Source organism: Vespula vulgaris, chromosome 4 (assembly GCF_905475345.1).
Source record: "Vespula vulgaris chromosome 4, iyVesVulg1.1, whole genome shotgun sequence".
In the NCBI taxonomy this organism is placed as follows: Eukaryota; Metazoa; Arthropoda; class Insecta; order Hymenoptera; family Vespidae; genus Vespula; species Vespula vulgaris.
The window spans coordinates 8,191,342-8,210,000 of record NC_066589.1 but is presented as its reverse complement, the minus strand read 5'-3'; the positions used below and the strand labels follow the sequence as shown (position 1 = coordinate 8,210,000).

The following is an 18,659-nucleotide window of genomic DNA, read 5'->3' as shown; positions in this document are numbered from 1 at the left end:
AGATGTCAGAGTTCGCTGCTCCTCGGTGTCTCCTTCTTCTTCTTCTTCTTCTCCTTCCCCTGCTCTTCTTCCTCCTTCTTTTACTTCTTCTCCTTCTGCATCTCCTCCACCTCCACCTCCTCTTCTTCTTCTTCTTCCTTCTCCTTCTCTTTCTCCTCGAGAGACAGATCCAACGGATGTGTTAGAGTCTCTACCATACAAAAATGCCATCCGAAGAGTCAAGGTCACGATGAAAAAAAAAAAGAAGGATACCACGAAGAAGAAGGTGGTGGTGGTGGTGGTGGTGGTGTCCATTGGGAGTCGTCCATTAAAAGGTTGGATCTCGGAGCTTTCGCGTGTACACAGAGAGTAAGAAAGAGGGGTAGAGAGAGAGAGAGAGAGAGAGAGAAAGAGAGATAGAGATAGAAAGAGACATAGTAGCCAGTTTACACGAGCGAAGGCAACGTGCGTGGTGTGTTTTTGCGACTGGGCGTACCACCACCAGTGTTCTATATTAAACTCGACGAACGCGGGTCGGCTGATTGCGAAACGGACGCCTGATATTTTCGTTGCATCGTACGAGTAACTGCTTCCGGCCGAGGCTGCTCCTCTCTCTTTCGGAAGAGGGAGTGAGAGAGAGAAAGAGAGAGAGAGAGAGAGGGAGAAAAAGAGAGAGAAAGAGTGCACGTATACACACATATACATACGTATGTACGTACGTATATACAAAGACAGAGAAGTATTCGTGGCTCGCATACCTTCTTCTTCCTCTCTCTCTCTCTCTTTCTCTCTTTCTCTGTATGCTTCTCTTTTACACGCGACGCGGCAGACCACTCCGTTGCACGTCGTCGTCGTCGTCGTCGTCGTCGACGACGACGACGACGACGATGAGGACGCCGATGGCGGCCAGGCCGGAAACACCTACGCACACTGGCACATTGAAGGGCGACTCCTGCTACTTCTGCTGCTGCTGCTGCTGTTGCTGCTGTTGCTTCTAGTGACGCTGATGATGGCGATCGTGCTGCCGAGGATGGCGAGGAGAGTGAGGGGTACCCTTCGAGCTTCACCCAGGAACGAGCGCCTACTCCAACCTTCTCTCCACTCCTCTTCATTTCTCTCTCTCTCTCTCTCTCTCTCTATCTGTCTATCTTTCTCTCTCTCTCTCTCTCTCTCTCTCTCTCTCTCTCTCTCCCTCCTTTCTTTTTCTTCCCTTTTCGCGCTGGAGTTCACCCAAGTTTTTACACGCACTCCTTGCTCTCCGAGCATGGCCGTAACGAGTTTACTCCAGGATCACTCGATTGACGACGACACGTCGATCTCTTATCGAATCGATCCAGCATTCGATCGAAATTTTTCCAAAGATTTTGCAATTGATATTTCCTTCCTTTCTTCCTTTCTTGTGTCGTATGTTTTATCTTTTTTTTTTGTTTTACAATAATTAATATATATATACACATACATACATCCTCGCACGCACAGATTAATATGTAGGTACCTTCGGATAGTTTCCAGACGTGACCTTGCTACATCTACTTCGTCCTTATCTATTTATCCAAATCCAAGTCTCTGAACTCGTACCTCGTACGGATCTCTTAGCGATAAGTATACAATTGCATTCGCTAAGAACGACCGAGGTACTCTCGTGGAATGCGGCGAGGTGTGTGTGAAAGAGACGTGACCTTTCCAAGGTCAGATATCGCCGGGGAAGAACGACCAGGAGGAGGACTTGCTTTAGTTTAGGAACTAAAAATTGGCTTACGCCTTGGCTGATGCGCGACTTAACGCGTGCCAAGAGAGAAAGAATAAGAGAGAGAGAGAGGGAGAGAAAGAAATACGGTTGCATAGACCAAACTTAAAACTCGATAAGAAAGTTAGTAGTACCATGTGATATAGGAGTCTTGAACTTTGAACTTACAATAATTTATTGGTATCTTAAAAGAGAGAGAGAGAAATATAATTTTCATGACCAAGTTCTCTTTCAATTTGATGAAAGAGTTTCTTTCAATGATCGTGTCTGGTAGATCGATCGATCTCTGCTAGGAGGAAATAAAAAAATTTAACGTTTCGATCGTGTCAGCTGATAGCAATCAATCAAGATATTATTATTCATTCACCTGTCATTGATTGCGGATTAAAGCTTTGAATTCTCTCAATGTATGCTCATTCTTCTTGATTCATGAATACGTATGGTAGAAAAAAAAAAGTCTGCATTATATATGGGCCAACTTAATGCTCATGACATCAACAACAGCGTAACATCGTTATTACGCGAACGACTCGCGTTCGTATTACATAGTATCCTTGGCCTCCTTTGAAAATTAACGTTATTATGAATATGTCGTACTACTTTCTTCTAAATGATTTTCATCGGGTCCTAGTTTTTATAATATTATTTTCGTAATTAGATTATCTTATTAAATCTTTCTAAACGATTATCTTGAAACGTACATCTGATTTGCGTTTATCCGATTGTTTCTATATTCTTTAGAATGATTTATATTTAAACATGAATTCGCTTATGAAAAGTCGGATCGCTATATATGTATATGTGTATATATATATGTGTGTGCATGTATGTACATATGAAGAAATCTTTGTTTTCGTTGTACGTGCCCATTCGCTCTAGTCACACCCGCTTAACATCGACTATGCAAGTCGAAGGTGTGGCTTTATGTAAAGCATATGGCTGGGAATTGCCATTTCTACGGGTGTATTATGGAAACGTATGATGTTGTCATCGATACCTACGACGCATCCAATAATCATTTCTATGACTATTGAAAATTCTCGTAAAATAATTAAAATGAGTGAAGGAAGGATATCGAGGAATATCTTTAAATAAATTATCGAAAAAAAGAACGAAAATTTACGAGAAAGAACGAAAGAAAAGAAAAAAAAAAATCTCGATAATATACGTCGTAAGTGACAAATGCATTAATGAAATCTTTGCAAAATTGAAATTATATTTTTTATATAATATTACAACTGCTGTATACCTATTGATTTTATTCCTTGAAGACAAAACTCGTTGATAATTCTGAAATGAAATCTATCGGTATATAGACATACGTTGTCTCAGTATGTATAGATGTACGATTTTATTATCAGTATATCGTTGGTCTTTATGAATACGTTTATAGTACGGTTGCCTCGTTATACGATCTGCCCCATTTTATATCATTTTCATTTTCATTCAACATTATACTCAAGACGTAATGTGTTGTCTTATCGAACTATTTGTATCCAGAATTAAGACGTTCATCTAAAAAATCAAATGGGAAAATTAATGCGTGGATCTATTATTACGGAGCTATATATTTATATTGTATCTTACCAGAAATAGATATTTTAATCTCTCGTTTGATAATGACTTTCTTCTGATAAGCTAATGGATACGAATGAAATACTTGATTCCAGTAAATAATTTATACTACAAAGATATTTGATAATTTTTTTTTATGTGAAACGACTTTATTACGGATTAAACAGAAAATTATTGTTTAACAGTTTTTTTTTTTTTTTTTTTTTTTTTATACGTTGCATCTCATATAGAAATTACATACTCCTTTTCTGTACTACTGTGGCCTGATTTCAAGCAAATTATATTCATCATATAAAATCAATATCCTATATATTTTCTGAAAAGTATTTTATAATTTTTTTTTTTTTTCAATTGCAAAATACGTGCAAGTTTTTAGTTCTTTTTCTTTAGGTAATAAATTGTGATTGAGTATATTTGATATCACTCATTTTTTTTTGTTTTTCAGAAAATGTCTATAAAGATTAAGTAATAGTATTATCTACTGTGTTATCAACAGAAGTCGACGTTCCATCCTCTATTTTCGATTCTTCTTTCGATTGTACAATCAATTTATGATAGTAACTTTCAGTTAGCGGTAAGTGAGGTGCTATCTCACTTGGTTCTATGAACAATACTGGAGATACCTATTGACGATATATTGTTTTTATAATTTATTGTTTAAAAATAATAAAGAAAATTATTTTACATATAGTTGTTAAATTACAATGACATTATACTTACATGAATGTCTTGAACTTTGGCTTCCCGAGTTGTAAATTCTCGTAGCAGATAATTTTGCCCAAATTCGTGATAAATGCGAGTATCCTTTATTCTTAACATAACATTATCAATTCTCAAAAAATAACGTAGGAGAATGAAGAAACTAGTAGGCATTACACGCTAATGAAACAAGTAATAGATAAAGATGTATAAGTTTTAGCGATTAACATACGTAATTATCACATTACATTTTACAACTTACAATTTTAACAGAACATACAGCGATGCCATTATCATGAAGCTCGTCTTCAAAAAGTGTTAAATCATGATAAAACCTAATTTTTTCTTTTCTTCTCAATTTGTCTAAATCAATTCTTTCATTTGTTTCTTCCAAATGAAATCCAGATATTGTACCTGTATAATTGGTTGTAAAAGTCCAATCGAATGGCTTAACTTTCTCCTCTAAAAATTCACTGCTTTCGGATCTGTCATAAATGTTTGCATATCGCGTTCAATATAAATTTAATCTATAATTTATATGTACGTACTTTGGTAGAAATATCACGTTTACCTTGATTCTTTCCATGCTTCGGCGCAAGCAAGTTGTACATTGATTTTCCCATTAGAAACATATTTTAATGCATCAAGCGCATTGAATTGCAAAACAGCTCCATCTCGATGTTTCAGAGTTAATACGTTATTTGGAAATACCATATCTGGCATATGTGGCAGTTCTAAAGTTTTACTATATCTATCAAAGATTTTTATCAAATATATAAGTATTGCTCGACCATATAATATAATAGCAATTATAAAAATATCATACATGCAAAACTGGCAAGCAGTAGCGTCTTGGTCACCGCAGCCATTCTCGCTTTTTGAACACTTGGAGTGAAGTATATGAGATTGAGTGTATTTGATTTGCCATGGTGGAAAGACATGCTCTTCTTCATTAACAGGTAGCCGCAATATATCTATTCCGCCATGAACTTTCACCGTTGTCATGATCAAAACTTGTTGTTAAAAAATATTAGTGTCTTGATACATGTTTTAATTTTTATCTTAGTTATCTATCTACGAATACAACTGAAACGATAAAGATTTTATTTTAGTATCAATATTGCTTTTATTATATTTTATATCGTCACAAATTGATATTATTTAAACAAAAAAAAAAAATTACGCCTAACCTTTTAAGCATTCATATGATTGACGAAATTTCAAGAAAAACTTTCACAACGAACAGTTTTTGGTTATAGAATATAATTTTCAAATCTCAAATATCACATACGTATACGTTTTTTTTTTTTATATTCTTTAAAATTTCCTCTTTTTAAAACAAATAATGTATCAATAAACAACAAAACTAGCACAAGTTTTGCATGATGGAAACTGACGAAAAGTACAATTTTAAGTTTATAATACAGTTCATAATAAATTTATCTTACTGTTTCTGCAGCTAGAGGGACCTACTCGTTGGTTATACCGGGTGATCACCATGACAATATCCGCAATGATTTGAAAGAAGAAAAAATGCTCAAATAATTTTTTATGAATAGTAAATCATATATAGTAAAGATTTGAAAGTTCATTCATTCCTTTATAAAAAAAAAAAATAAAAGCATGGAAGTTTCCAAGAATACAAATGTTTATACTTCGAAGTATAAAATAAAAAAAGAAAAAAAAGAAAAATACTGCAATTTAAAAATGATCGAAGAAACTTTTATTTAATACTAATCATTTACAATATGTCTCTTGTTACGCGATAATAGTTTATAATTGATATAAAATAAATGAAAAAAAAAAAAAAAGAAAGAAAGAAAACAAAGAAAAAAGAGAAAATTAGTTTGAACGCTTCGTCGTTAGATGACGCTTGGAGTGGCGGGTAAATTGAATTGGTAGATAAAACCGAAGAGATGGAGTTCCATTCGATCTTATTCGGGAGAGACGTGTTTGAAGTAATCGAAGATCCTTGTGGAATCTGCATCAGTCCGCGACGATTGCTTGTTCCGTTTGCACAGTTTCTGCTATTGAAAATATTTTCAATTTATTCGTTTATATAATGACAGTGAGTAAAAAAACAAATTCGTCTATCGAACTTGGCCAATACAATGGAGTTAGCAAAGATATCAACGGATCAGAATCTTCAAATGATATTCGAAATTCTGACGAAATTAAACCTTTTTTACGAGAAGAAACTATGAGAAAAATAAAATCTGTTGCTGGACATGTCGGTCTTTTAATAACATTGATGGTTTATACGGCAGCCGGTGGTATGGTGAGTTATAAAAAATCAACTTTAGAATTATTGCTAATGCAATATATTAATTTATAATCGTATAAAAAATAAATAAATAAACAAACAAACAAACAAATAAATAAATAGATAAAATATTTAATCGTTTTATTTTCAAAAATTCTTTTTTTATATACTACCGAGCAATATTATTTTCGTTCATTTACGCAATAAACGAAGAAGCAAAGAATCGTTACGTTTACTTTGTTTATACATAAGTAAATACGAAACGATCAGTTTCGGGAGAAATAAGTTTGTTTTTACAACAAACGCTTCGCTCTCGGGCTATCCAATTCGATTCTATTTTTAGTTGTTGAAGAGAGCAGGCCGATGAAAATGGTATTTCAACTTGAACGTTCACGGCTGGATTTTACAAATGTACGAATTTCCACGGAGAATTTCATCGCGTTTATATACTTGATCGTGTATTTGTAAGAAAGGAAAGGAAGAAGGAAAAAAAAATTTATTACATGCCTATCACATTTCTTAAATAAATTGTTCAATGTTTAGTTCGGGTCGTTAATTCACTTATTATCTTTCTTCTAATGGTATTTAGTTTTTTAGTTTAGCGTCGTGTTGCTGAATAATTTACAAATATTTAAATAATTTAAAATATATCTTTACTTTGAACGATTTAAAAATATTTACAAAGAAAAACAAAAAAAAAGAGAAAATAAGAGACTATCGTACGATTAAAAATAAATAAGATAAATAAAATCTAATTTTATCGTACTTGAAATTACAAATCCATGCAGCGTTTGTTTCTAAACGCTTTGGATGTACATTAACGTTGAGTGGACACACTCATGTTCAAGCGGAAGCGACTAACCGGATCTTCTTTCAGAAAACTTATACCTTTTATTGTCAAGTGCGTTTAAAAATGGAAAAGAGAATCATATTTCTACTCCTTTTTCTTCTTCGTTGCACACAATTCTAATTCTCTGATAATCGACCAAAAATAGTAAAAAGGACAATTTTCGTTATATATTCTTCTATTATACACGAAATAATAATTAATTGAGATTACTTTTGAACTTCTCTTTATAAATTTCGAAATTTCGAAATTCGAAAGTCATCGTATCTTTCAAACAAATCGAACTCTATCGAAGGAATTAACACGATTAGAATGATCTCAATTGTTCAAATTTTCTTTACGCAATTTTATTTATATCCTAACAAATTATTTCAGGTTTTTCGACAGATCGAGCTTCCAGCAGAATTAGCAAGATTAGAAAGATTACGTACGAAATTACGTACGCAAAGATACAGATTTCTCGATACGATTTCTAACAATACCGATGTGACCAACTTGAGAACTCTGGCGAGTATACGAAATTTCTTGCTACTTATTAGATTACAATTCTATGTGCGTGTGTTAATATCTATAATATCTGACGAAAAGAGGAAGAAAGAAAAAAAAAGAGAAAGAGAGAGAGAGAGAGAGAATAAAAAATTAATCTTTTAGGTGAACGTAAAATTACGAGAATACGAGGAGGCGATTCAAGAAACTGCCGAAGCTGGTATGTTGGTCAGTTTCGTAACGGAAGCCATTGAACAGGATGATCGAGGATTGGCAGAGTTACCAGCGATTTCTACCGATCGCTGGAGCATCCTTCAAGCTGTATTTTTTGCTAGCACGGTTCTCACAACGATCGGTAACTTACAATATTTTGTTCATCTCTAAAGATATAAGAAATATTTTCTATCGTGAAAGATAAATTCGTATTCCTTTTTTTCTTTTTTCTCTTTTTTTTTTGTCCCTATTCTTTAGGCTACGGAAACGTAGTACCGTCAACGAATTATGGAAGAATTTTTTGCATTCTCTTCGCCATCATAGGAATTCCCTTAACCTTGACCGTAATTGCCGATTGGGGCAAACTTTTCGCCGAGGCTGTTGTCCAGTTAACTGTTATAGCAAAATCGAGATTATCGTTCCTAACAGCCACACCTTGCTTTACTATGAATCTAGCTGGGAGAAGATCAGTTGGTAATTAAAAAAGAACGTTTGGAAAGAAGAACAAAGATAAATCGTTCGATTGCAATCCGAAAAGTCGATATATCTTTTTTCTTTGTTATTTAGGTGCAGTCGCAGCAGTAGCATTACTTTTCGTATATTTGGCGTGCGGCGCAGGTATGTTCATGCTTTGGGAAGACGATTGGGGCTTTTTCGAAGGGTTTTATTTTTGTTTCGTGACGATGACTACCATAGGATTTGGCGATCTTGTTCCCAGTAAGTGTTCGAAAACGATATGATTTGTGTGACTTTTTTTTTGTGAAAAAAGAAAAAGAAAAAGAAATAAAAAAAAGAAAAAAGGAAAAAAATAAACATATTGACCGCACGAATCGAATAGGTATTTTGAAGTTTTGATTATAACGAGATTTTGATATATTAGAGAATTGATTTGGTAGAACTTTCACGTCCTGGTCACAGTAGAAACTCTTTTAAGCGAAGTAACTTTGATTGACTTTTGAATATCTTCGCGCAGTTTGTCTATACGTAATTATAGCTACGCTTCGTATCGTCGATCCCATGCAGAGAAGCCAAAGTATACGTTACTGTGTACCTTATACATCCTGGTGGGCTTAGCATTGACCAGTACCATCATAGAACTAGTGAGAAGACAGTACGCTCAATCTTGGAGAAGATTGCAAGCATTGAGCGGACCCTTGGCAGAAACGATTCGAAGATTAGGTGAACATGCTGGTGGTGATATGTCGGCTCTTCATTCTGATCTGAGGTATCAAAAATATATCAATATATGATTTCATCTATCGAAATATGTTATTGTTATTTTATTTTGTTTTATTTTATAATTTTCAATCGTTCCGATCGTCGTTCCGATCAACAAAAATTCTCTATAATTTTTAGGAAAGTATTAACAGTGGTCTCGATGCCACGATTAAAGTGGTCACAATCGGATCGATCAGATTCCAAAGAAAAAGAATGGGAAGAAGCTGTTGAAGCCGTATTACGAGATATCGCAGCATCCGCAACGACAACACCTCCGAAAAAACCGATCGTTCAAATCGTCGTTTACGAGTCGAGCGTTTAAATCATCTAGAATTTAATTCATCTAGAATCGTTACAAATAATAATTCGATATAGAATCAATATATTTATCTATATCGACGATTCGATATTATAAATAGTAACTAGTAGAAAATTAATAACAAAAAAAAAATAAATAAATAAATACACGAATATATTACGATCGACATAAATATGTTTACGAGAGAGAAAACGACAAATATATTTAAATTTCCCGCGTTATAGTTTTCACGTGACGTCACGATAGAAATAGAAAGAATGTATAGAATCAAAAAAAAAAAAAAGAAAAAGAAAATTAACGTAGAGTTACGTAGGTATAAATCGCAAAATCGAATTTGAATTTTCCCGCGCTGTGGTAGATTTCCAACTCTCGCGTGACGTCACGAGAAAGAGAGAAAGAGAGAGAGAGAAAGCGTCCATATTGAAACGACTCCCGTAGTTTCGATCGACGATTCTCTACGTCGAATAAAAATTATTAAAAGAATTTACGAAAGCAGAAAAATAAACAAACAAACAAATAAATAAATAAATAAATAAATAAAACGCTGGTGAAGTTACATAGGTATAAATCGTGAAATCGAATTTGAATTTTCCCGCGTTGTGGTGGGTTTTCAATTGTCGCGTGACGTCATGAGAGAGCGAGCGAGCGAGCGAGAGAGAGAGAGAGAGAGAGAGAAAGAGAGGAAGAGAGAAAGAAGGGATAGAAAGAAAGCATCGAGTCGGAAAGAGTGGGGCGAGTCGTAGCTTCGATCGACGTCGCGAGAGGTTTGGTTTTTGTTAATAAAGCAGAATTTTACTTCAGGGTCGTTCCCTCTATATTTAGAGATATTAAGGGAGGGAAAGAGGAAACAGTAATAGAGATACATAGGAGAGAGAGAGAGAGAGAGAGAAAGAGAAAGAAAAAGACAACAAATAAATAGAAAATAAAGAAGAAAACAATTTCGGCGGGACAATAATCTAAGTACTTCGTTGTGAACCCCACCGACTTCCACGAATTACGTTAATAAAAGACTCTGTTAAGAGAAAGACAGAAAGAAAGAGAGAGAGAGAGAGAGAGAAAGGAAGAGTGTTAATAATCATTCGGTGAAAGAGTATGGATAACTCCAAAAGTACCTTCGAGATCAGAGAGACCCCTTCGACTATTGTGCGCATCGCATATCGTGTGCGTATTATTTGACAATGAGTAGAACTCTTCGAAGATATTCAGTGTCCACATTTGTCATTGCACGTGCACATTGGTTCACGTAATACCTTCTTTTTTTTCCTTCATTTTCTTTTTTTTTGTTCTTCCTTTAGAAACACCTTCAAAACGAACGAAGTGTGACGTGTTAAGTATTATTATTTTTATACATCCGAATGATATATATATATATATATATATGTATATGTATACGTATAATATTTATCATTAGTAATGTTTTTTTCCACTGTTTGTGTTATACGTTATATATATGTGTGTGTATATATATATATATATTTGTGTGCGTGTGGTATGTGTGGCGTAGAATTTTGAAAAGTGCTCGTTCGCATTCGATAACTTTCTCTTGTGTACAAACCTTAATCCTTTTCTCCTAGTATTAATATAGTTCGAATCCTCTAGGAAACTTTTTTTTTTTTTTTTTTTTTTAATAGTAGAATTCTTATTGTTATTGTTATTGTTATTATCAGTTAATATTTATACTTGTTTCTCGTTATTTTCCATCGAAATAAATATATATAGTTTCTTGGAAAATGATTATTATCACGTTGTAAATACAAGTTATTCGTTTGTCGGAATTGATTTTATATTTCCGTATAGGAAAATCGACCAATAGCATGACGACTATGAAGATATGATGTCGAACTTCGTTTGTTTGTTTTCTGTTTATATTTTTAGCAACTCAGTATTATGACTGGCACGAACGATCTTGCAAATCCGATGTCTAATAACAATAATAAATTAATTAAGAAAGAAGAGGATAGTTGTATGATCTGCACACGACGTTTCTTTCGATTACCGATATTTTTATCGGTAACCTCATCCTTTTGTCAAGCGTATGAAACGGTTAAAAAATCCCATGAATCCGTTACCATTGTGTTTGATAGCTTAGAAAATGGATTGAGTAAAGGTGCCGAATACATTGGTCCAATGACCAATCGGATAGGCGAGACATTGGAAACACCAATGAAAACTGTCGACAATTTCGTTTGTATTGGTTTGGACTTTTTAGAAGAGAAAGTACCTTCCATTAAATTACCACCGTACGAGATCTTTCAAAATATCAGCAATAATATCAGGTAATTGCGATCTTATTAATATTAAATATGTTAAGTAACGTTACGTTAATTTAATAATTTCCATATATTCATATATGTGTGATATATAATAATAAAATAAAATATATAATTATATATTTCTAATGTGTGGTTAATAAAAGAATATAAGTCAGAATTATTAGTTTTGCGAAGAGAAATAATATTTATAATATTTATAATATTTAAATTACAATCGTAATATGTATTGTTGAGTCTTAGATTTGATTTGAAAGTTGATAATACATGTCGTATCTGATTGAATTTATAAAATGTATACACCGTAAACAAAAGACAACAATGTAGAATATATCAGCGTACTTATCCTATTTTGACAAAAATTTGTATTTTTCTATTCTTCGACCTATCTATTAGAAATATATAGTATATATAATAATATTTTATATATAAATTTCCTATCATTATATTTCGCTGTTAATTTCTTAAGATATTTTATATTTCTGTTGTAGACTTTTAGCCTCATCAACGGTGAATACATTTGTTATTATGTTCTCCAACATCGTCGGATATGTGGATCAACTGGAAGCATCCATGAATAAAGATGCCAAAAAAAAAGATGATAAGAATAATAATATTGTTCAGAATGTTAAGTGATTATAATATTAAAAAAATTTTTTGATTATCTTTACTGTAGACACTCGTGAAAAAGATAACATCCTTGAAGTATGTACATTCACTCAACATAAGATAGATATATATATATATATATATATATATATATATATATATATATATTTTATTTGATTTTATAGCGTTGATGGTGAATTATAGAGATCTCGTTCATATATTTATAAGTCGTTATTGCAATATAACTGTCTTATTATATAATAAGATTCCCCTTAATAAGTATTTCCATTATGATATTATTATATATGTTATTTATTTAACAAAATTTGACAATTAAAACGAAACAAAAACAAAAAAAAAAACAAAAAAATAAAATAATGCACAAACTCCACGAACTTTATTGAAATCTGTATATTCATTGTTATGATAGTAATATAAGTCGTGATAAATTCTTTTTTTGGGTTTTCTTTCTTTATCATTTATCGATTCTGAAATATATTTATGATAGCTGAAATTAAAACATTTTGATAAGATGCGTTGAACTTGACAACATTTACGATGTTATTTATTTATCTATAATCTTGTATATGAAGCGTAAAGATAAAAATCGTTCGATTAAAACAAAATTAAATTTGAATAGATGATATCTTTTCGTTTACATTGAAATATGTGATCTAATAATAAAGTTGCGCTTTGCGAAAAATAGAAATCGATTGTTAAAGTGATATTGCGATGATTAGATTCGATATATCGAATAATATGTCGGCCATTTTAGCATAGCGGTGCTCGTCGTTACCGCCAAATCAGAGTTGTGTGAACGAAGATTTTATAAATGTTGTCGCGTATGTGTATGTACACATGATATTAATATAAATATTTGCTTTCATGCAATCATATTATTTTCTTTTTTATTCTACACTAATTTGTGTAAAACATATGTGACCATGTCAGAATATTGTTTTTTGTGTCTCACCGATGAAGGCGTCTTTCTTGATATTACGCCTACTAACTATAAATCTTTACGTGGCGATGTTGAAAAGTTTTTGTCTTTAAAGGTACATTCATTTTTTGTGTTTTTCCATACAAAATACGAAAAGTAATACTTATGTTTCATCAAAACAAATTCTAGAAATACTTAGGTTGGGGCGTGCGCAAATGAACACATTCCATCTCACGTTTCAACGTTTTAGCGTTTTACAATAGAAGTATCTATTTTATAAATTAATACAATGCACCTGAACATTCATTAGATTATTTTCATTGGATTATGTAGTTGGTATAATGCTTGAGCAATTTTACAATTTAATTGTTAATCTTCTGTTATATTTATATATATTCTAAACAATGTATATGTAATGTATAAAACTATTTATTACAATATTATATTTCTTTGACAAGATTTATTGTCTTTGATATAGGTCGAGAAGAACATCAACAAAACAAACAGGGTTTGTTATAAATGTGCATTTGAGTTAAGACAATGTAATGATTTTTTGAAGAAGTATAAAGAAGCTCGTAAAACTATAGGATCTAAAATTTATGAAAGAAAGTGCTGTACTTTTTGTTTGGAAACAAAGAAGAGAGGATATTTGAATCATTGTCTCCATCCTTTGAACAATTTTAATGAAGATCTAATATCTAAAGTTCAGCAGCTTTTCCAAGACGATGTATGAATTTATTCGATCTATCAATATAAAATCAAATTATAAACTTTTGATATTATTAAAACTTTTTATATTTTATAGCTTGTTGAATACAACAAAGAAATTATATTAATGTGTCTATCATGTAGATACAGCTTGGATATATTGTTTGACTTAAAATCTCTATATTTAGAATTTTCTAAAGAAAGAGATAGGTTTGATAAAAATAAAGACTATTCAACGTTACCTAAGGTAATATATATTTTTGTATTACTTTTTAGTTTTCTTATCTTTTAGTTTTTATATAACTTTTTTGAATATATTCGTTGTAGGTTAATACAATTGTAATAAAACGAAAAACCACCATCACCGCATCAATGAAAACAAGATCATATATTTTAAGTAATCCTGATTCCGATTCTAGCGTGAGGGAAGAGAATTCCGAAGTTACAATGAATAAAAATGTAGGATCTCCTCGACTAAAGTCTCGCTTTTGTGATGCATGTAAAACTTCTGTGAAAGATGGTGAAGATATGTATAGATTTTATAAGACTAGATTAACAGTATGTAAAACATGTTGGACAAGCATGGATCCTAGTAAATGTATAACAAGACTTAAAAAACCAATTCGGACAGATACAAAATTATGTGCAGTATTCTTAAAAGATGTTTTGACTGATGTAACATTTAAACAACATAAGACTTATAAAGTTGAAAAGGATAGCTACGGTAATAATTTATATATTATAACAGATAGTGAAAGTGAAGTCGACGTAGAGGATAAAATGGATACGGAACCTTTGCAATCTCGAGGAAAGCTTTCCAATGGATCTGATAATAAACCAAAAATAGGTAAAAAACGTTCGAAAGTAAATGCGAAAAGTGACAGCAGTGATAGTGAAACTAAAAGTATTAAAAGGATCAAACATGATAAAGAAACTAAGTCAAAGTCAAAGTCAAAATTGCAAGACGCAAAACCTGTGAAGAAAAAATCTACAACGCGCAATCACTACTCCGATACTGATATTTCTTCGAATAAAACATTACGAATTACTAGAGCAAAAGGGCTTCAACAAGAAGATAAAAAAGTATATTCTTTGTCGGACGTCGATACTGATAATTCTCAGAGAAAGAAACAAGATATAACTTCAGGACGTTTGAAACGATTGAGGGAAGACAATACAAGCGATGATTCATCATTTACCGAAGATAGTACAAAGGAAAAGAATTCAAACGAACAATCAATTATTAAGTCTAAATCGCATGCAAGTAATAATATAACTGGAAAGAGAAAGAAAACAAAATCGAGTTCAAGTTCAACATCTATCAATGAAAACACCTCGTTATCAGAGATAAAGAATTTTACATCAAAAAGATTACGTAGAAGTTTTGTTAAGATATTAAAGATTTCGGAAGGAGAAACATCATCCGATAACACAGATCCGGATGAAACGAATTTAAATAAAACGAAAAAATGTATTTGTCGTGAATGCGGTATAACATTCGAGAATAAACTTAAACTAGTTACACACGAATTAACTCACTCTAAAATATTGGAATTAAAATTGCATAAGTTAAAGATTCAGGATAAATGCAGAGATGAGGAGGAAGTTGATAAATCGCGTACAGAGAAATTCAATGATGATATAAATGAACAACAAAACGAAGAAATTACTCTTAGTGTTAATGATGACGAAGAATCGGAAACTATGGATGTAACAAATCAAAATAACGTAACACAAGATACGATAAAAAAGTCAAATAAGGACACAAAATGCTCTTTTGTTAAGAACGAAAAGAAAGATTCGTTACGAAGGCGTAGTACCACAGATGAAAAAGATACAAAAGAATCTGAAGCGATAGAAACAGTTACAGAGCCTATTTGTAAAGATTCTATTAAAGTTATCGAGGGCAAAGATGAAATATCTGAAAGTACGGAACAAATTGAGTCGGTGCTTACTCCTACAGAAAATAACAATACTTCAAAGAATATTGACGATGATCAGAATCAAAATGATGGCTCTAATAATGATACGGTTAAAGACATCGAACAATTAAAAAAAAAAAAGGAAGAAGTTAACGAAGAGACAGAGGATAAAGATAAGAAGAAAATAAATGAGATAAGAGATGAGGAAAATAAGAATATTGAAGAATATGATAATGATACAAAAGAGAAGGAGGAAGATAAAACAGAAAAAGTTAAAGAAGATAACGTAAAGGAGAAAGAAGATACGATGAAGGAAAAAGAAATTGTAGCGAATGATGAAGAAAATAAAACAGAGGAAAATGAAAAAGGAAATGACAAAGCAAACGAAACGGAAATTAATACAAATAAAATGGAAATTGATATAAATGAAATGGAAATTAATACAAATGAAAAAAAAAAAGAGGAAACAAATGAGATGGAAAATAATACGAATGAAACAGAAAATAATACAAATGAAATGGAAAATAATATAAGTGAAATAAAGGATATAACGAAGAAAACGAAAGAAGACGAGACGAACGATAAAGATGGTGCAACGAATAGAAAGGAATATGAGACAAACATGGAGGAAAAAGCGAATGAAATAGAAGAAAAAGAACATAAAACGAAAAAAATTGAAATAAGTAAAGCGGAGAAAGAAGAACAGAATAGCTATATAAATGACGATAGCAGAAATTTAAATTCTAAAAATTCTGTATTAAATGTTAACATTAATTTAATTGATAATTCAATTGGAAATTTAAATGAAAAAGATGAGACGAGTACAGATAATAAAGATGAGAAGACTATAGATAATAAAGATGAGAAGAGTACAGATAATAAACATGAGAAGAGTACAGATAATAAAGATGAGAAGAGTATAGATAATAAAGATGAGAGGAGTACAGATAATAAAGATGAGAAGAATGAAACAAACAAAATTATGGATAATGGCAGTTTAGAAAACTGTAATGAAAGTAACATTTTTACATCTGATACAAAGTCAATAAAAGATAATTCGAATTCTGAAGAAATAGATAAACAAGTAGATATATCTAATACTACGCATTCATCAGAAGAAAAGGAATACACGAATGATGCTCAGAAATTACTCAGTGATTTGACAACTTTGAGCGAGCCTGCCACAAGTAAAGAGGTCAGTGCAATAAACAAAAATAATAAAGAATCTGTTAATACAGTAGTAGAAATGGTAGAACATGTTTTTGATTTAGTCACAAATGATCAACAAAATCATCTAAGCACCATAGAACATAATATAAGATGTAGTCAATTGGAACCAGAAACTTTGGAGGATATTTCACGGGAAATACAGAAAAGTGCTGACATGCCATCTTTAGATCCAATCAATTCTACAGAAATGGACCATAATGATGTATCAATAAATTGAAATTAGTAAGTTCAGTAAGTTAATTTTAAAATATAATTGTTACTTTCAGTAAATTAGTCTTCTTTTGTAAATCAGTTTCTTCAATAAAAATATTTGGTATCATTTATAGATTGCGTTTCCGGGGGAAAAAAAAGAAAAAGAAGAAACGCAATATTTTGATTTGTATATTAGATTTGAACAAAAGTACATAGCGTTTTAAAATAGAAGACATTTAAATATGTGAAATGTAACTAATTCAAAATGGAACTAAAGATATATTTATATATTTTAAAAGTTTACATTGCAAATTGTCTCTCTCTCTCTCTCTCTCTCTCTCTCTCTCTCTCTCTCTCTATTTCTCTCTTTCTCTCTCTTTTTCTTTCACTTCATACATACACATACACAACACACACATATCTTATCTACAAGATTGAGAACATTTCAATCATTGATGATGATGATGATGATGATGATAAAATTTAATGGAAACTCGCTGTAAGACAATGGACATCGCAAATGCATGCAGATATTTAAACGATTTAACGGATAAAAAGAAAAAAAAAAGAAAATAGAAAAAATTGGATTAATGGACGTTTCCATTAGCGAATCATTTCACAAAGTTTCGTACTTCCATTTATTTCGATCTTTGCATAAAATACTTTTAACGAGACAAACATCATTGCCTTGAAAGTCTATAAAATTGGATCATCAGTTCATTTCCCAAGAGGATTGCCAATTCTTGAAAGGATGCTATTATAGATGTTTCAGAAAGTTGTCGCAAAGATGGCAAAAAATAATGGAACGAAATGGCACACGCGTTATTATAATAAAAAAAACTATGTATAAATGTTTAAATATTATTTTTGAACGTTAATTTTAAAAACGCTACGAACTTTTGTTCCAATTTAATAATATATAATTCGTTAAAAATAATATAGTATAATATACAAGCGATGTAAATTGATGATCTTTTTGTAAAATTAAAAAAAATTAATTACTTAAATTTAATTCGTTAATTATGATCGTATATGTATATAAGGCACTTTAATTTCGTTTTTATTATACATAATGTATAAATTTATTTTTTTTATTTCTTTTTCAGTTATTATTCCATATCAAAGATAAACATCAATGAACAAAATCAGAAATAAAGTAAATTTTATACAAAGGGTATGTCAATAGGTACATATTTGTAGAATATCTGTACTTTATTGAATTATGCTTAAGAATATTCTAAAGATAATTAAAAAATTCTTAATCATAGATTTTTATACATTGTGGTCATATCACTGACTTGATCTATTAAAAACACGTCAAGTTTTAAATAGCAATAATTGAGATATAATTAAGTTGATCCATTGATGCAATGCAATCATTTTTGTTTGCATTAAAATTTTTATTTCTTATCCTCTTTCTATTTTGCCTTCCTGAAGAAAAA

General features: G+C 31.5%; 4 protein-coding genes and 1 long non-coding RNA gene across 13 annotated transcripts; 3 read left to right on the top strand and 2 right to left on the bottom strand.

The window, feature by feature from the left end:
* Positions 1 to 2,917: 2,917 nt before the first annotated feature.
* On the bottom strand, positions 2,918 to 5,357 carry LOC127063020 (TIP41-like protein). Of its 2 annotated transcripts, XR_007781242.1 has the most exons (7): positions 5,191 to 5,357; positions 4,827 to 5,086; positions 4,572 to 4,751; positions 4,263 to 4,485; positions 4,022 to 4,180; positions 3,314 to 3,924; positions 2,918 to 3,241 (listed from the first exon to the last, which is right to left on the bottom strand). XR_007781242.1 is itself a non-coding variant. In XM_050992187.1 (6 exons), exons 2-6 carry the CDS (start codon positions 5,003 to 5,005, stop codon positions 3,763 to 3,765), a joined length of 903 nt encoding a protein of 300 aa, XP_050848144.1. In that variant the 5' UTR covers positions 5,006 to 5,086; positions 5,191 to 5,357; the 3' UTR covers positions 2,918 to 3,762. The 2 variants fall into 2 exon arrangements, 1 of the variants encoding a protein (XP_050848144.1); XM_050992187.1 differs by having other exon boundaries at positions 2,918 to 3,924.
* A 343-nt stretch (positions 5,358 to 5,700) lies between these two features.
* On the bottom strand, positions 5,701 to 10,664 carry LOC127063025 (uncharacterized). The gene is made up of 3 exons (XR_007781243.1): positions 10,459 to 10,664; positions 8,861 to 9,029; positions 5,701 to 6,027 (listed from the first exon to the last, which is right to left on the bottom strand). It is a non-coding gene; the product is annotated as an uncharacterized LOC127063025 (long non-coding RNA).
* LOC127063019 (potassium channel subfamily K member 1-like) lies at positions 6,023 to 10,254 on the top strand. Of its 2 annotated transcripts, none has more exons than XM_050992186.1 (7): positions 6,023 to 6,278; positions 7,486 to 7,617; positions 7,762 to 7,951; positions 8,134 to 8,283; positions 8,377 to 8,526; positions 8,833 to 9,034; positions 9,166 to 10,254. In XM_050992186.1, the coding sequence occupies exons 1-7, from the start codon at positions 6,063 to 6,065 to the stop codon at positions 9,347 to 9,349; spliced, it is 1,224 nt and encodes a 407-aa protein (XP_050848143.1). In that variant the 5' UTR covers positions 6,023 to 6,062; the 3' UTR covers positions 9,350 to 10,254. The 2 variants fall into 2 exon arrangements, with proteins under 2 accessions (XP_050848143.1, XP_050848142.1); XM_050992185.1 differs by having other exon boundaries at positions 8,068 to 8,283.
* On the top strand, positions 10,102 to 12,280 carry LOC127063021 (perilipin-1-like). The gene is made up of 3 exons (XM_050992188.1): positions 10,102 to 10,507; positions 11,222 to 11,622; positions 12,108 to 12,280. The coding sequence occupies exons 1-3, from the start codon at positions 10,439 to 10,441 to the stop codon at positions 12,250 to 12,252; spliced, it is 615 nt and encodes a 204-aa protein (XP_050848145.1). The 5' UTR covers positions 10,102 to 10,438; the 3' UTR covers positions 12,253 to 12,280.
* Positions 12,281 to 12,748: 468 nt separating this feature from the next.
* On the top strand, positions 12,749 to 18,484 carry LOC127063011 (putative uncharacterized protein DDB_G0282133). 7 transcript variants are annotated; one of them, XM_050992148.1, is made up of 5 exons: positions 12,749 to 13,280; positions 13,644 to 13,892; positions 13,971 to 14,120; positions 14,201 to 17,256; positions 18,324 to 18,484. In XM_050992148.1, exons 1-4 carry the CDS (start codon positions 13,170 to 13,172, stop codon positions 17,240 to 17,242), a joined length of 3,552 nt encoding a protein of 1,183 aa, XP_050848105.1. In that variant the 5' UTR covers positions 12,749 to 13,169; the 3' UTR covers positions 17,243 to 17,256; positions 18,324 to 18,484. The 7 variants fall into 7 exon arrangements, with proteins under 7 accessions (XP_050848105.1, XP_050848107.1, XP_050848106.1 ...); XM_050992150.1 differs by lacking the exon at positions 18,324 to 18,484 and adding an exon at positions 17,352 to 18,224; XM_050992149.1 differs by lacking the exon at positions 18,324 to 18,484 and adding an exon at positions 17,352 to 18,224 and having other exon boundaries at positions 12,750 to 13,280; positions 14,201 to 17,247.
* The last annotated feature ends 175 nt before the right edge of the window (positions 18,485 to 18,659 follow it).

Bases quoted from the DNA above. Each gene is read 5' to 3' on its own strand.
- LOC127063011 (XM_050992148.1), top strand. From the start codon at position 13,170: ATGTCAGAATATTGTTTTTTGTGTCTCACCGATGAAGGCGTCTTTCTT. The intron at 13,281-13,643 runs GTACATTCATTT...TCTTTGATATAG, and splicing joins AAAAGTTTTTGTCTTTAAAG to GTCGAGAAGAACATCAACAA. The intron at 14,121-14,200 runs GTAATATATATT...TATTCGTTGTAG, and splicing joins ACTATTCAACGTTACCTAAG to GTTAATACAATTGTAATAAA.
- LOC127063021 (XM_050992188.1), top strand. From the start codon at position 10,439: ATGGATAACTCCAAAAGTACCTTCGAGATCAGAGAGACCCCTTCGACT. The intron at 10,508-11,221 runs GTGCGTATTATT...TTATATTTTTAG, and splicing joins TTGTGCGCATCGCATATCGT to CAACTCAGTATTATGACTGG. The intron at 11,623-12,107 runs GTAATTGCGATC...TTTCTGTTGTAG, and splicing joins AATATCAGCAATAATATCAG to ACTTTTAGCCTCATCAACGG.
- LOC127063019 (XM_050992185.1), top strand. From the start codon at position 6,063: ATGACAGTGAGTAAAAAAACAAATTCGTCTATCGAACTTGGCCAATAC. The intron at 7,952-8,067 runs GTAACTTACAAT...CCTATTCTTTAG, and splicing joins CACGGTTCTCACAACGATCG to GCTACGGAAACGTAGTACCG. The intron at 8,284-8,376 runs GTAATTAAAAAA...TTTGTTATTTAG, and splicing joins AGCTGGGAGAAGATCAGTTG to GTGCAGTCGCAGCAGTAGCA.
- LOC127063020 (XM_050992187.1), bottom strand. From the start codon at position 5,005: ATGACAACGGTGAAAGTTCATGGCGGAATAGATATATTGCGGCTACCT. The intron at 4,752-4,826 runs GTATGATATTTT...AATCTTTGATAG, and splicing joins ACTGCTTGCCAGTTTTGCAT to ATATAGTAAAACTTTAGAAC. The intron at 4,486-4,571 runs GTAAACGTGATA...CATTTATGACAG, and splicing joins GAAGCATGGAAAGAATCAAG to ATCCGAAAGCAGTGAATTTT.